The sequence below is a fragment of the Hypomesus transpacificus genome, chromosome 22, assembly GCF_021917145.1.
Source record: "Hypomesus transpacificus isolate Combined female chromosome 22, fHypTra1, whole genome shotgun sequence".
Classification (NCBI taxonomy): domain Eukaryota; kingdom Metazoa; phylum Chordata; class Actinopteri; order Osmeriformes; family Osmeridae; genus Hypomesus; species Hypomesus transpacificus.
The window spans coordinates 14,073,949-14,086,448 of record NC_061081.1 but is presented as its reverse complement, the minus strand read 5'-3'; the positions used below and the strand labels follow the sequence as shown (position 1 = coordinate 14,086,448).

At 42.4% G+C, this 12,500-nt stretch overlaps 1 protein-coding gene and 1 long non-coding RNA gene across 6 annotated transcripts in view; one reads left to right on the top strand and one right to left on the bottom strand.

Annotated features, from left to right (window-relative positions):
- Window positions 1-2,031, bottom strand: part of LOC124484615 — a 2,822-nt gene extending 791 nt beyond the window's left edge. The window contains exons 1-4 of one of the 5 annotated variants that reach the window (XR_006957981.1): window positions 1,983-2,031; window positions 1,120-1,180; window positions 490-591; window positions 1-274 (exon numbers count right to left, since the gene is read on the bottom strand). The exon at window positions 1-274 is cut by the window's left edge and continues 791 nt beyond it. This is a non-coding gene — a long non-coding RNA (uncharacterized LOC124484615). Of the gene's footprint in view, window positions 275-489; window positions 1,181-1,380; window positions 1,631-1,982 lie in introns of those variants that run through there. The other 4 variants (XR_006957982.1, XR_006957980.1, XR_006957978.1 and 1 more) reach the window with 4 other exon arrangements.
- Window positions 2,032-9,163: 7,132 nt separating this feature from the next.
- Window positions 9,164-12,500, top strand: part of gne (glucosamine (UDP-N-acetyl)-2-epimerase/N-acetylmannosamine kinase) — a 9,951-nt gene continuing 6,614 nt past the window's right edge. The window contains exons 1-2 of the mRNA XM_047045368.1: window positions 9,164-9,179; window positions 9,534-9,586. Of these exons, the coding sequence (XP_046901324.1) occupies window positions 9,164-9,179; window positions 9,534-9,586 (69 nt within the window). The remainder of the gene's footprint in view (window positions 9,180-9,533; window positions 9,587-12,500) is intronic.

Genomic DNA, 12,500 nt, shown 5'->3' with positions numbered 1-12,500 from the left:
TGTTGGATATGTTTCAGCTCTGCTGCAGGGTGTTGTATCTATCCAGGATTTTCTTTTCTTTTCAAAGTTACGCCCCGATTCCTTACAAAATCTCTTATGTTTTGGATAGAGCGACCAGCCAGAGCAAGATTTTCAGCCTTCTTGCATTGCTGGCATTCAATCATAGTGGCCAGTTTCCCTTTTTTGATGTGTTGGCCAAAATGTCTCATGACTGCGGCAACCTCCATGGGAGACCAAAGATGCTTTTTTGCTCTCCTGGCACTTTCCAGAGATACTAGAAAAAAAGACAAATAAATCAATGAAAACCAACTCCACTTTAAACATGTTTTAAATAAGGAATAGTAGTAGTAGTATAAACAGTATCCCGCAGAAAGAAGAGAATGGTCATCCTATTGCCTTTGGGTGGTATGGATAATTTATTTTTATCATTCTTCAGTTATACTTAAGTAACTTGGTGTTTAGTGACTGAGTATGTGTTTTCGCATTTACCAGAATGTTTCTTCGTGTTCTTTTTTCTGCTGGGCCCTTTGTCCTTCTTTTTTAGTCTTCTGTTGGGTTCTTCCCCCTTAGCATCTGTGTGTTGACTTTGTGCTGAAATGAAGAAATAAAGACAAATAACAATGGATGAGCATTTATTTGTTGTAGGGTAGGGTCCTTAAATACGGTGAAGTCCAAGATGCTCAAGCAACTGATGGATGAATAATAAATAACAAATACATTCACTGTAAAGCGCTTAGGCTGGAACATTATTTGCTTCCAAGTTGATTTGTCATTATGAATGATATGATTAGAAGTGCTTTTATTTTGAAGGCAGTGTCGTTGCTGTCGTGCGTACTGAAGAGCAGCAGCCAGGCCTATATGTTCCTTGTTGCACTGTAATGTATTCAAAAAGTTCATTGTTAGATTGAAAATAATTTCCTGGTCATCGGTTAAAGCTACTACTTCTGTAATCTACATTCACATCACTTGAAATTTAGCTTACATGCCTCCCATTTACCTGAACTGTTGCCGTGACAACAACATTGAAACGAGTGAAGAAGGTCTGAATCCACAATGCATTATTTCATAGCCTAAAAGCAATCAAAGAAGGTGACATGTAGACTGAGGATAAGAGTTAACCTTGTGATAATGGCGCAGGTTCCTCGACAGGTTGCCCGACCATCAACAGTTCTTGCACAACCTGTAATAAAATATAATATACTTCATTACATACATAGAAATAAAGATGAGTATTACAGAGAAAGTTTGGTTAACTTAAGTTACCTTTGCCATGTCATGTCACTGCATGTGTCATTTGGCACATGCAGTTAAGTTTGGACAAAAGCAGACTTTCACAGAATAAACCAGGAAACGTTGAAAAATCTAATTGGCATACGGCACCCTTTGCCATCTTTGTATGTGACTTCATAGAGGCCCACGAGTAGAACGCAAACCAACTGTGGATGTCTGTTTGCATGAGCACTCAATTGCTATCTCAAAAAAAAAAAAAAAACTGTGAATCTATACACAGCTGAATGCAATTCTTATGAATTCAGATTTAAATAAAGTTAATGTATAACTGCTGAATATCATTCTCATGACTTTATTTTGGACAATAAATATGCCTTAAAAGATGAAACTTACCTCTAGTGTGTTGCCTGAAAAGGATCCGCATGCGTCCACATCCTCAGCCTGGCATGGCATCTCTTTGGAGATCTGAGATGTAAAGAACCATCACTGAATGAGAGTTTGTTTCTCATGTACAGTACTCAGTCCTCCTTATTCCTGCACCTTACATGTTGAGTATTACACAGGACCTGTGTGTCTGCGCACTTCTTAATGTACTTTCATTCCTTTGTACATGTAATTTCAAATCTCAGTCCTCCAAATTCCTGCACCTTACATATTAAGGTTACATCGTACCTGTGTGTCTGAATACTGTTGAATATCATTCTCCTGACTTTATTTTAGACAATAAATATGCCTTAAAATATGAAACTTACCTCTAGTGTGTTGCCTGAAAAGGATCCGCATGCGTCCACATCCTCAGCCTGGCATGGCATCTCTTTGGAGATCTGAGATGTAAAGAACAATCACTGAATGAGAGTTTGTTTCTCATGTACAGTACTCAGTCCTCCTTATTCCTGCACCTTACATGTTGAGTATTACACAGGACCTGTGTGTCTGCGCACTTCTTAATGTACTTTCATTCCTCTGTACATGTAATTTCAAAACTCAGTCCTCCTTATTCCTGCACCTTACATGTTGAGTATTACACAGGACCTGTGTGTCTGCGCACTTCTTAATGTACTTTCATTCCTTTGTACATGTAATTTCAAAACTCAATCCTTTAAATTCCTGCACCTTACATATAAAGGTTACATCGTACTTGTGTGTCTGAATACTTCTGAATATCATTCTCATGACTTTATTTTAGACAATAAATATGCCTTAAAAGATGAAACTTACCTCTAGTGTGTTGCCTGAAAAGGATCCGCATGCGTCCACATCCTCAGCCTGGCATGGCATCTCTTTGGAGATCTGAGATGTAAAGAACAATCACTGAATGAGAGTTTGTTTCTCATGTACAGTACTCAGTCCTCCTTATTCCTGCACCTTACATGTTGAGTATTACACAGGACCTATGTGTCTGCGCACTTCTTAATGTACTTTCATTCCTCTGTACATGTAATTTCAAATCTCAGTCCTCCAAATTCCTGCACCTTACATATTAAGGTTACAATGTACCTGTGTGTCTGAATACTGCTGAATATCATTCTCATGACTTTATTTTAGACAATAAATAAGCCTTAGAAAGATTAAACTTACCTTTAGTGTGTTGCCTGAAAAGGATCCGCATGCGTCCACATCCTCAGCCTGGCATGGCATCTCTTTGGAGATCTGAGATGTAAAGAACAATCACTGAATGAGAGTTTGTTTCTCATGTACAGTACTCAGTCCTCCTTATTCCTGCACCTTACATGTTGAGTATTACACAGGACCTGTGTGTCTGCGCACTTCTTAATGTACTTTCATTCCTTTGTACATGTAATTTCAAAACTCAATCCTCCAAATTCCTGCACCTTACATATAAAGGTTACATCGTACTTGTGTGTCTGAATACTTCTGAATATCATTCTCATGACTTTATTTTAGACAATAAATATGCCTTAAAAGATGAAACTTACCTCTAGTGTGTTGCCTGAAAAGGATCCGCATGCGTCCACATCCTCAGCCTGGCATGGCATCTCTTTGGAGATCTGAGATGTAAAGAACAATCACTGAATGAGAGTTTGTTTCTCATGTACAGTACTCAGTCCTCCTTATTCCTGCACCTTACATGTTGAGTATTACACAGGACCTGTGTGTCTGCGCACTTCTTAATGTACTTTCATTCCTCTGTACATGTAATTTCAAAACTCAGTCCTCCTTATTCCTGCACCTTACATGTTGAGTATTACACAGGACCTGTGTGTCTGCGCACTTCTTAATGTACTTTCATTCCTTTGTACATGTAATTTCAAAACTCAATCCTCTAAATTCCTGCACCTTACATATAAAGGTTACATCGTACTTGTGTGTCTGAATACTTCTGAATATCATTCTCATGACTTTATTTTAGACAATAAATATGCCTTAAAAGATGAAACTTACCTCTAGTGTGTTGCCTGAAAAGGATCCGCATGCGTCCACATCCTCAGCCTGGCATGGCATCTCTTTGGAGATCTGAGATGTAAAGAACAATCACTGAATGAGAGTTTGTTTCTCATGTACAGTACTCAGTCCTCCTTATTCCTGCACCTTACATGTTGAGTATTACACAGGACCTATGTGTCTGCGCACTTCTTAATGTACTTTCATTCCTCTGTACATGTAATTTCAAAATTCAGTCCTCCAAATTCCAGCATCTTACATATTAAGGTTATATCGTACCTGTGTGTCTGAATACTGCTGAATATCATTCTCATGACTTTATTTTAGACAATAAATAAGCCTTAGAAAGATTAAACTTACCTTTAGTGTGTTGCCTGAAAAGGATCCGCATGCGTCCACATCCTCAGCCTGGCATGGCATCTCTTTGGAGATCTGAGATGTAAAGAACAATCACTGAATGAGAGTTTGTTTCTCATGTACAGTACTCAGTCCTCCTTATTCCTGCACCTTACATGTTGAGTATTACACAGGACCTGTGTGTCTGCGCACTTCTTAATGTACTTTCATTCCTTTGTACATGTAATTTCAAAACTCAATCCTCCAAATTCCTGCACCTTACATATAAAGGTTACATCGTACTTGTGTGTCTGAATACTTCTGAATATCATTCTCATGACTTTATTTTAGACAATAAATATGCCTTAAAAGATGAAACTTACCTCTAGTGTGTTGCCTGAAAAGGATCCGCATGCGTCCACATCCTCAGCCTGGCATGGCATCTCTTTGGAGATCTGAGATGTAAAGAACAATCACTGAATGAGAGTTTGTTTCTCATGTACAGTACTCAGTCCTCCTTATTCCTGCACCTTACATGTTGAGTATTACACAGGACCTGTGTGTCTGCGCACTTCTTAATGTACTTTCATTCCTCTGTACATGTAATTTCAAAACTCAGTCCTCCTTATTCCTGCACCTTACATGTTGAGTATTACACAGGACCTGTGTGTCTGCGCACTTCTTAATGTACTTTCATTCCTTTGTACATGTAATTTCAAAACTCAATCCTTTAAATTCCTGCACCTTACATATAAAGGTTACATCGTACTTGTGTGTCTGAATACTTCTGAATATCATTCTCATGACTTTATTTTAGACAATAAATATGCCTTAAAAGATGAAACTTACCTCTAGTGTGTTGCCTGAAAAGGATCCGCATGCGTCCACATCCTCAGCCTGGCATGGCATCTCTTTGGAGATCTGAGATGTAAAGAACAATCACTGAATGAGAGTTTGTTTCTCATGTACAGTACTCAGTCCTCCTTATTCCTGCACCTTACATGTTGAGTATTACACAGGACCTATGTGTCTGCGCACTTCTTAATGTACTTTCATTCCTCTGTACATGTAATTTCAAAATTCAGTCCTCCAAATTCCAGCATCTTACATATTAAGGTTATATCGTACCTGTGTGTCTGAATACTGCTGAATATCATTCTCATGACTTTATTTTAGACAATAAATAAGCCTTAGAAAGATTAAACTTACCTTTAGTGTGTTGCCTGAAAAGGATCCGCATGCGTCCACATCCTCAGCCTGGCATGGCATCTCTTTGGAGATCTGAGATGTAAAGAACAATCACTGAATGAGAGTTTGTTTCTCATGTACAGTACTCAGTCCTCCTTATTCCTGCACCTTACATGTTGAGTATTACACAGGACCTATGTGTCTGCGCACTTCTTAATGTACTTTCATTCCTCTGTACATGTAATTTCAAAATTCAGTCCTCCAAATTCCAGCATCTTACATATTAAGGTTATATCGTACCTGTGTGTCTGAATACTGCTGAATATCATTCTCATGACTTTATTTTAGACAATAAATAAGCCTTAGAAAGATTAAACTTACCTCTAGTGTGTTGCCTGAAAAGGATCCGCATGCGTCCACATCCTCAGCCTGGCATGGCATCTCTTTGGAGATCTGAGATGTAAAGAACAATCACTGAATGAGAGTTTGTTTCTCATGTACAGTACTCAGTCCTCCTTATTCCTGCATCTTACATGTTGAGTATTACACAGGACCTGCGTGTCTGCGCACTTCTTAATGTACTTTCATTCCTCTGTACATGTAATTTCAAAACTCAGTCCTCCTTATTCCTGCACCTTACATGTTGAGTATTACACAGGACCTGTGTGTCTGCGCACTTCTTAATGTACTTTCATTCCTTTGTACATGTAATTTCAAAACTCAATCCTCCAAATTCCTGCACCTTACATATAAAGGTTACATCGTACTTGTGTGTCTGAATACTTCTGAATATCATTCTCATGACTTTATTTTAGACAATAAATATGCCTTAAAAGATGAAACTTACCTCTAGTGTGTTGCCTGAAAAGGATCCGCATGCGTCCACATCCTCAGCCTGGCATGGCATCTCTTTGGAGATCTGAGATGTAAAGAACAATCACTGAATGAGAGTTTGTTTCTCATGTACAGTACTCAGTCCTCCTTATTCCTGCACCTTACATGTTGAGTATTACACAGGACCTGTGTGTCTGCGCACTTCTTAATGTACTTTCATTCCTTTGTACATGTAATTTCAAAACTCAATCCTCCAAATTCCTGCACCTTACATATAAAGGTTACATCGTACTTGTGTGTCTGAATACTTCTGAATATCATTCTCATGACTTTATTTTAGACAATAAATATGCCTTAAAAGATGAAACTTACCTCTAGTGTGTTGCCTGAAAAGGATCCGCATGCGTCCACATCCTCAGCCTGGCATGGCATCTCTTTGGAGATCTGAGATGTAAAGAACAATCACTGAATGAGAGTTTGTTTCTCATGTACAGTACTCAGTCCTCCTTATTCCTGCACCTTACATGTTGAGTATTACACAGGACCTGTGTGTCTGCGCACTTCTTAATGTACTTTCATTCCTCTGTACATGTAATTTCAAAACTCAGTCCTCCTTATTCCTGCACCTTACATGTTGAGTATTACACAGGACCTGTGTGTCTGCGCACTTCTTAATGTACTTTCATTCCTTTGTACATGTAATTTCAGTATACAATATGATTTAATGATATTAGATGTTATTTTTCCAAAACGGAAGCTAGCTAGCTCTAGTTAGCTTCGGTTACCTAGCAACCTAGCATAATACTCGTAGCAATGCTACTACCTGCTAGTGTTACTTGTTAGGGATATGAAACATAACCATTAGTCAATGTGCAAGCAGCTGCTCTGTTGAATAAATATATTTGTAAATCTGATTTTGAAAGAGTCAGTATGCCTACGTGCCTCCCCAGCCAAGAACCTCACCGCATGTCACTGGCCAGTTGCTAATAACTAGCTAAACTGTCATAGATCAGATGTTTTGGTGCATACAAACATCAAGTAACCTAATCCATTCTGCATAATTTACCTTTAGTCATTGTTTTAGCAGATTACATAACAATATGTACCTAAATGTGTAAAGAATATTAAATGGGTCTTACCTCGTCCTCCACGCATGCAGGGATGAGAGGTGTTCAATTAGAAAGTACTAATGTTTCGCGGCAAAACTTGACGGATTGTACCACGTTGATAGAAGAGGAGGGGTATGACAAAATAAGAATTCCTTTTTCGTTTCTAAAGAGCATAGTTTGATTTATTCAGGAAGAAGAAAACAACTTACTTACGTAATATTTTGTTAATTTCATTCAATATTTCAAGATACATGGTTTATAATACATTTTGCTTTTATCGTATTGCTAACTCATCCCCTGTGTAAATAGCGACTTGAATTGGAAGGACAGTGTAGTAATTATCAGGACCTTCCGGCAGACAACCAATCAGCATAAGACGCTGTGTGCATATTCATGAAGTCCTGCTAGTACACAACCTGCCGTAGGGGGCGCTGTGGTGATACACAGATTTTACACACAAATCATGTTTATATGTATTAAACGGACATCTTGGTTTTTTTGCATTTTTAGGGTTAATGGACCAATAGAAACCATTCTACACTTTTAGAATTTTGTCGAAATTAGCAGGACACTGCTCCTGTCCTGTTAATTCAAAATGTCCTTCTAGTGTGGTGTGTATTCTGACCAATTGTCCTGTTAAAACACATGGACAAACACACACACACACACACACACACACATACACACATACACGCACACACACACACACATTCACACACTCACACACACACACACATACACACACACACACACATACACACACACACACATACACGCACACACACACGCACACACACACACACACACAGTCTTGCACATGCAAGAGTGCAAATGTACAAACTATGCTCGTGTGCATATTCACAGACACACACACACACATCACATAACTCTTTGGATGGTGGTGGGCTGTGTTGAATGTAGAGGTGTCACCCTACTGGGTGATGGACCCACTTATAAAGAAGGTTTCATGTGTGAGTCTCTTCTCTCCAAGACGGCCCAACACGCTGCATGGCCCAGGGGATCTGGAGACATGGAGTGGAAACCTTATCAGATGTGGAAGAGGCCTGTTCCATGATACAATCTAAAGCCTCTGAATATTCTTGGAAAACGATTTTGTTCTAAAGTAATTTAGAAACCATTTTCATGCCATTTGAGTTCTCATTCTAAACTACATTAATTCAAATTAATTGAGATTTTAAATGAGTTCTGTTTAGTTTTCATTTGGTACCAAGTTTAGACTCTTCTAATTCTATTTTTTATATTTCCCAAAAGAAATGTTTGCCATATAGAATTCAGGAAAGACGCGTAATATAGAATTCCTTGACCTAAAATCGTTCTTCCTCTTTCCAAAGCGCATATAGAGGAAATGATTATGTAAGGGAGAAAGAGAAAGCGTGTGTGTGTGTGTGTTTGTGTGCATTACTACCGAAATAAACTGTTATGCCTTGTGTGGGTGGGATAAGGCCCAAGGCTTGCTCTGAATTAAATCGTTTGAAAATTCAATGTTTAATCTCGTTAGAGCTCCTGATTATCGGGGAGATTCAGTAGTTTGTGTGAAATGTCAGTTAACTTCAAATGCTTTAATGACTTTATGAATAATGCCCCTCGTGTGCCTATATAACCTACCTGCAGTGCTTCGATGATGTGTGACTTTGCGTTCTGTATCCAGCATTACGTTCCCTCTCTCTCGTTCTCTCTTTCTTGGTCTGTCTCGCTCTCCTTCCCTTCCTCTTTCTCTCCACTCTTCCTCTCTCTCTTTCTCCCTCTCTCCCTCCCTTGTCTTTCACTCCTCTCTCGCTCCCTTGTTCTCCCTCTCTCGCTCCTCGGGTGTGGAGGTCAGTTTGTCTCTCAGATTAGCCCCCTGTCCATCAGCAGCACTCAGAAGTCTCCAGGGTAGAGGAAGCGGATGGGTAGGTGTGTCCGCCTTCAGCCCAGGCCCCACACCGCCTCTCCCCGGTCCCTCCGATGCTGCAATGCGTAAAGCCTTCACGTCTCTCCACAGACTGAAGGCAGACAGGCAGCTAAACAGACAGGCTGCAAGCACAAGGCTGCAAAATGGAAACATGCCGGGTCAGCCAGGTGAACTACAGACAGGCGAGGCAGCAAGGCGTCCGGGAGCTTTTGTGATGTTGAGAGCTTGACTGAATCACAGTCGCCCTTTCCTCCACCCTCAACACCCCCCCCCCCCCCCCACACACTCTCTACTGTGCGGGACAATGGACGACTCCCAGAACCAGATTTGGAGCTTGTCCAAAGTGCAGTGCAGTAGTGTCAGCTAGCAGAGAAATGCTGCGTAGCTAGCATTGTGATGTCACGAAAGAAAACTTCTGAGGACTCCTCCCAGAGAGAGGAAGAGTACGGGGCCAGAGTACGGCCCACAGTCCAGGGAGAGCTGCTGGAGTCCACCTCAGACTCGTGTTGTGATACCAACAGATAACCGCCCTGCCCCAGATCCCCAGTGGGACACAGGAAGCACCCAGAGGAAGGTTTGGAACCTGGCCAGACTGCGGTTCAAGTTCACTGTGTCTAGCCCCAGTTGAGATGGAGAGAGAGAAACAGATAGTTTGGTGCTGTAACTCTCTTGCTGCGGAAGCATTCCTAGATGACTCTGTCCGACCTCGACTGACGGATGTCCTAATGCCCCAGTTCTGGGCCCTGTTCCAACAACAACACTAGCATACTAGCACAGCGTCAGAGCTGGGTCACATAGAGAGCGTTTGAAAACCTACAGCGACGTACCCGATGGCACGACGGAGACATAACTGTCTCACTGTAAATGCTGTACACATAAACATATGTTTACAAATGCAAATACTATTCACTATAATGTTTGTCCTATGTGACATAAGGTCCAACTTTATGGTGGAACTCTTGTGTTTAAATCAATGCCATTTAGAGTTAGTTAAGGTTGTTCGGGTTGGGGTGTTTAGTATCAGGGTGTAGGCCAACCAATGGCACCCCAATCTTGGGTTTATCCCAAACTTGTCAAGGCTTATAGGTTGGGCTGTACCTAATTAGAGGATATTAAGCTGAGGGTGATGTTCTCTCAATTAGCACACACACACATAACTGTTTCTTCGCAGTTATATAATTAATGTTCTCCTCTGAGCCAAAAAGTGAGCCGGTAATGAACAGCTGTGTCTGTGTAGCTGTAGCGAAGGAGACCAGAACCCAGATCACCCACGGAGAACATCACGCATGAGCACAGCGAGCTAAAGGCACAATGCCGCCCTTTCAGTGGTGGGTTTTAACGTACTCTACCAGACTATGTGCCTGTAAAGTATAATTTTCTTAATAGAAAGTGTGTTTGTGTGTGTGTGTGTGTGTGTGGGGGGGGGGGGGTGACTGTGTCCAGCGAGAAGCAGGGCAGGTCGGCTCCAAGTCCCTCTTCCTCTCCATGCTCGCGTCGACTTCCCCTTGTTTCTCTTCAAGCGGGGGAAACACTGTGGACATTGGCTGGACAGGTGAATTAAGCTGGCTGGTTGGTTCCGAACTTCCGTTCTGTGGTTCTCCTGTTTGGCTTCTGTTGCGTCTGACGGACAGCTGATGCAGGGGGTGTCTGAGCGGAGAGGAAAGGGGGAGGGGGGGTCCGCCACAATCCCATTGGGTTGGTCTGTGTCTGAATTCTGACTTTCTTAGCTTGTAAAACCACTTTCGCTGCATCACTCTCCCTTCATATCTCTCTTCTCCCCTGCCCCCCCACTCCCCCCCATCTCTATCTCTTCTCTCCTCCACCCTCTCTTAGTGTTTCTAGTCTCCTCCTCTCTGCCAATTTACACTTCCTGCTTTTCTCTCCTTGTCCTCCCTCCACTCTGTCTCTCTCTCTCTCTCTCTCTCTCTCTCTCTCTCTCTCTCTCTCTCTCGCTCTCTCTCTCTCTCTCTCTGTCTCTCTCTCTCTTTCTCTCTCTCTCCCTCTTATCACCTCTCCTTCTCCCTCCCTCCTCTCTCATCCCCTCTCCCTGACTCTCTGCCCTAATCCCCCCCCCTCTTCCTCCTCTTCCAAAAACCTGACAGAAGTGTTCAGAAAGTCCAGCCTTCCGTTTCAGCCTTGCTCAGCTTCTTACAGCCCCCCTCCGTAGAACCCCTACTCTCTCTCAGCCCAACCCACAGCAGTGTACTGGATGTACTCCTCCAGTTTCACAGCTACATCTTTCAACACACAGAACAACAACAACAACCTCCCCCCCCACTCCCTCCGAATCCTATTTCAGCTCCTTTCCCAACACAGCTGCTCCCAGCCTCTAATATTCATCACTGCTGATGGGAGACCGGTAAAGCAGTCCCTAGCCAAATGATCCAACTCTAGGACTCTTACCTAGCATGGTGAACGGCAGGACGACCATCTTTGTTTGCAGTGAGCGTGGCGCAGGCTGACGGCAGGGGATAGGAGGAAGAGAGGAGAGGAGAGGAAGAGAGGAAAGGAAAGGAAGAGAGGAGAGGAAGAGAGAACAGGAGAGGAAGAGAGGAGAGGAAGAGAGGAGAGGAAGAGAGGACAGGAGAGAAAGAAAGGAGAGGAAGAGAGGAGAGGAAGAGAGAACAGGAGAGGAAGAGAGGAGAGGAAGAGAGGAGAGGAAGAGAGGACAGGAGAGAAAGAGAGGAGAGGAAGAGAGGAGAGGAAAGGAAGAGAGGAGAGGAAGAGAGGAGAGGAAGAGAGGAGAGGAAGAGAGGACAGGAAAGGAAGAGAGGAGAGGAAGAGAGGAGAGGAAGAGAGGAGAGGAAGAGAGAACAGGAGAGGAAGAGAGGAGAGGAAGAGAGGAGAGGAAGAGAGAACAGGAGAGGAAGAGAGGAGAGGAAGAGAGGAGAGGAAAAGAGGAGAGGAAGAGAGGAGAGGAAGAGAGGAGAGGAAGAGAGGAGAGGAAGAGAGGAGAGGAAGAGAGGAGAGGAAGAGAGAAGAGGAAGAGAGGAGAGGAAGAGAGGAGATGAAGAGAGGATGAGAGCTGTGGGCTAGTGCTGGAGGGAGGGATTGTACAGTATTGATTGAGGGGGCTTGATCAATACTCTATGGTTGGTAGTTAGTAGTTTTATGAGAGGCAGTCACGGTGGCTTACTTTGTTTTATGAATCTACCATTCTACCCACACACACACACATACAGAGCACACACACACCGAGAGTCCAAATACCCCAGGCACACACACAGAAAATACCACCCACAACTCATACACACAGTCTGACACACAAACACACACATCTATTCCCCCCAACACACACACATAATACCACACCCTTTGCTGACATAGCAGTCTTTCCAATCCTTGGCGAGAACCCAGCTATCAGGGAGCAAGACGAAGGGGTGACTGTGAGTGTGTCTGTGTGTTTAGTATTGAAAGTGCAAGTATGTGTATGTGTGTCATTGTCAATGCAAGTGTTTATGTGTGTGTAGAATTGTAAATGAGTGTGT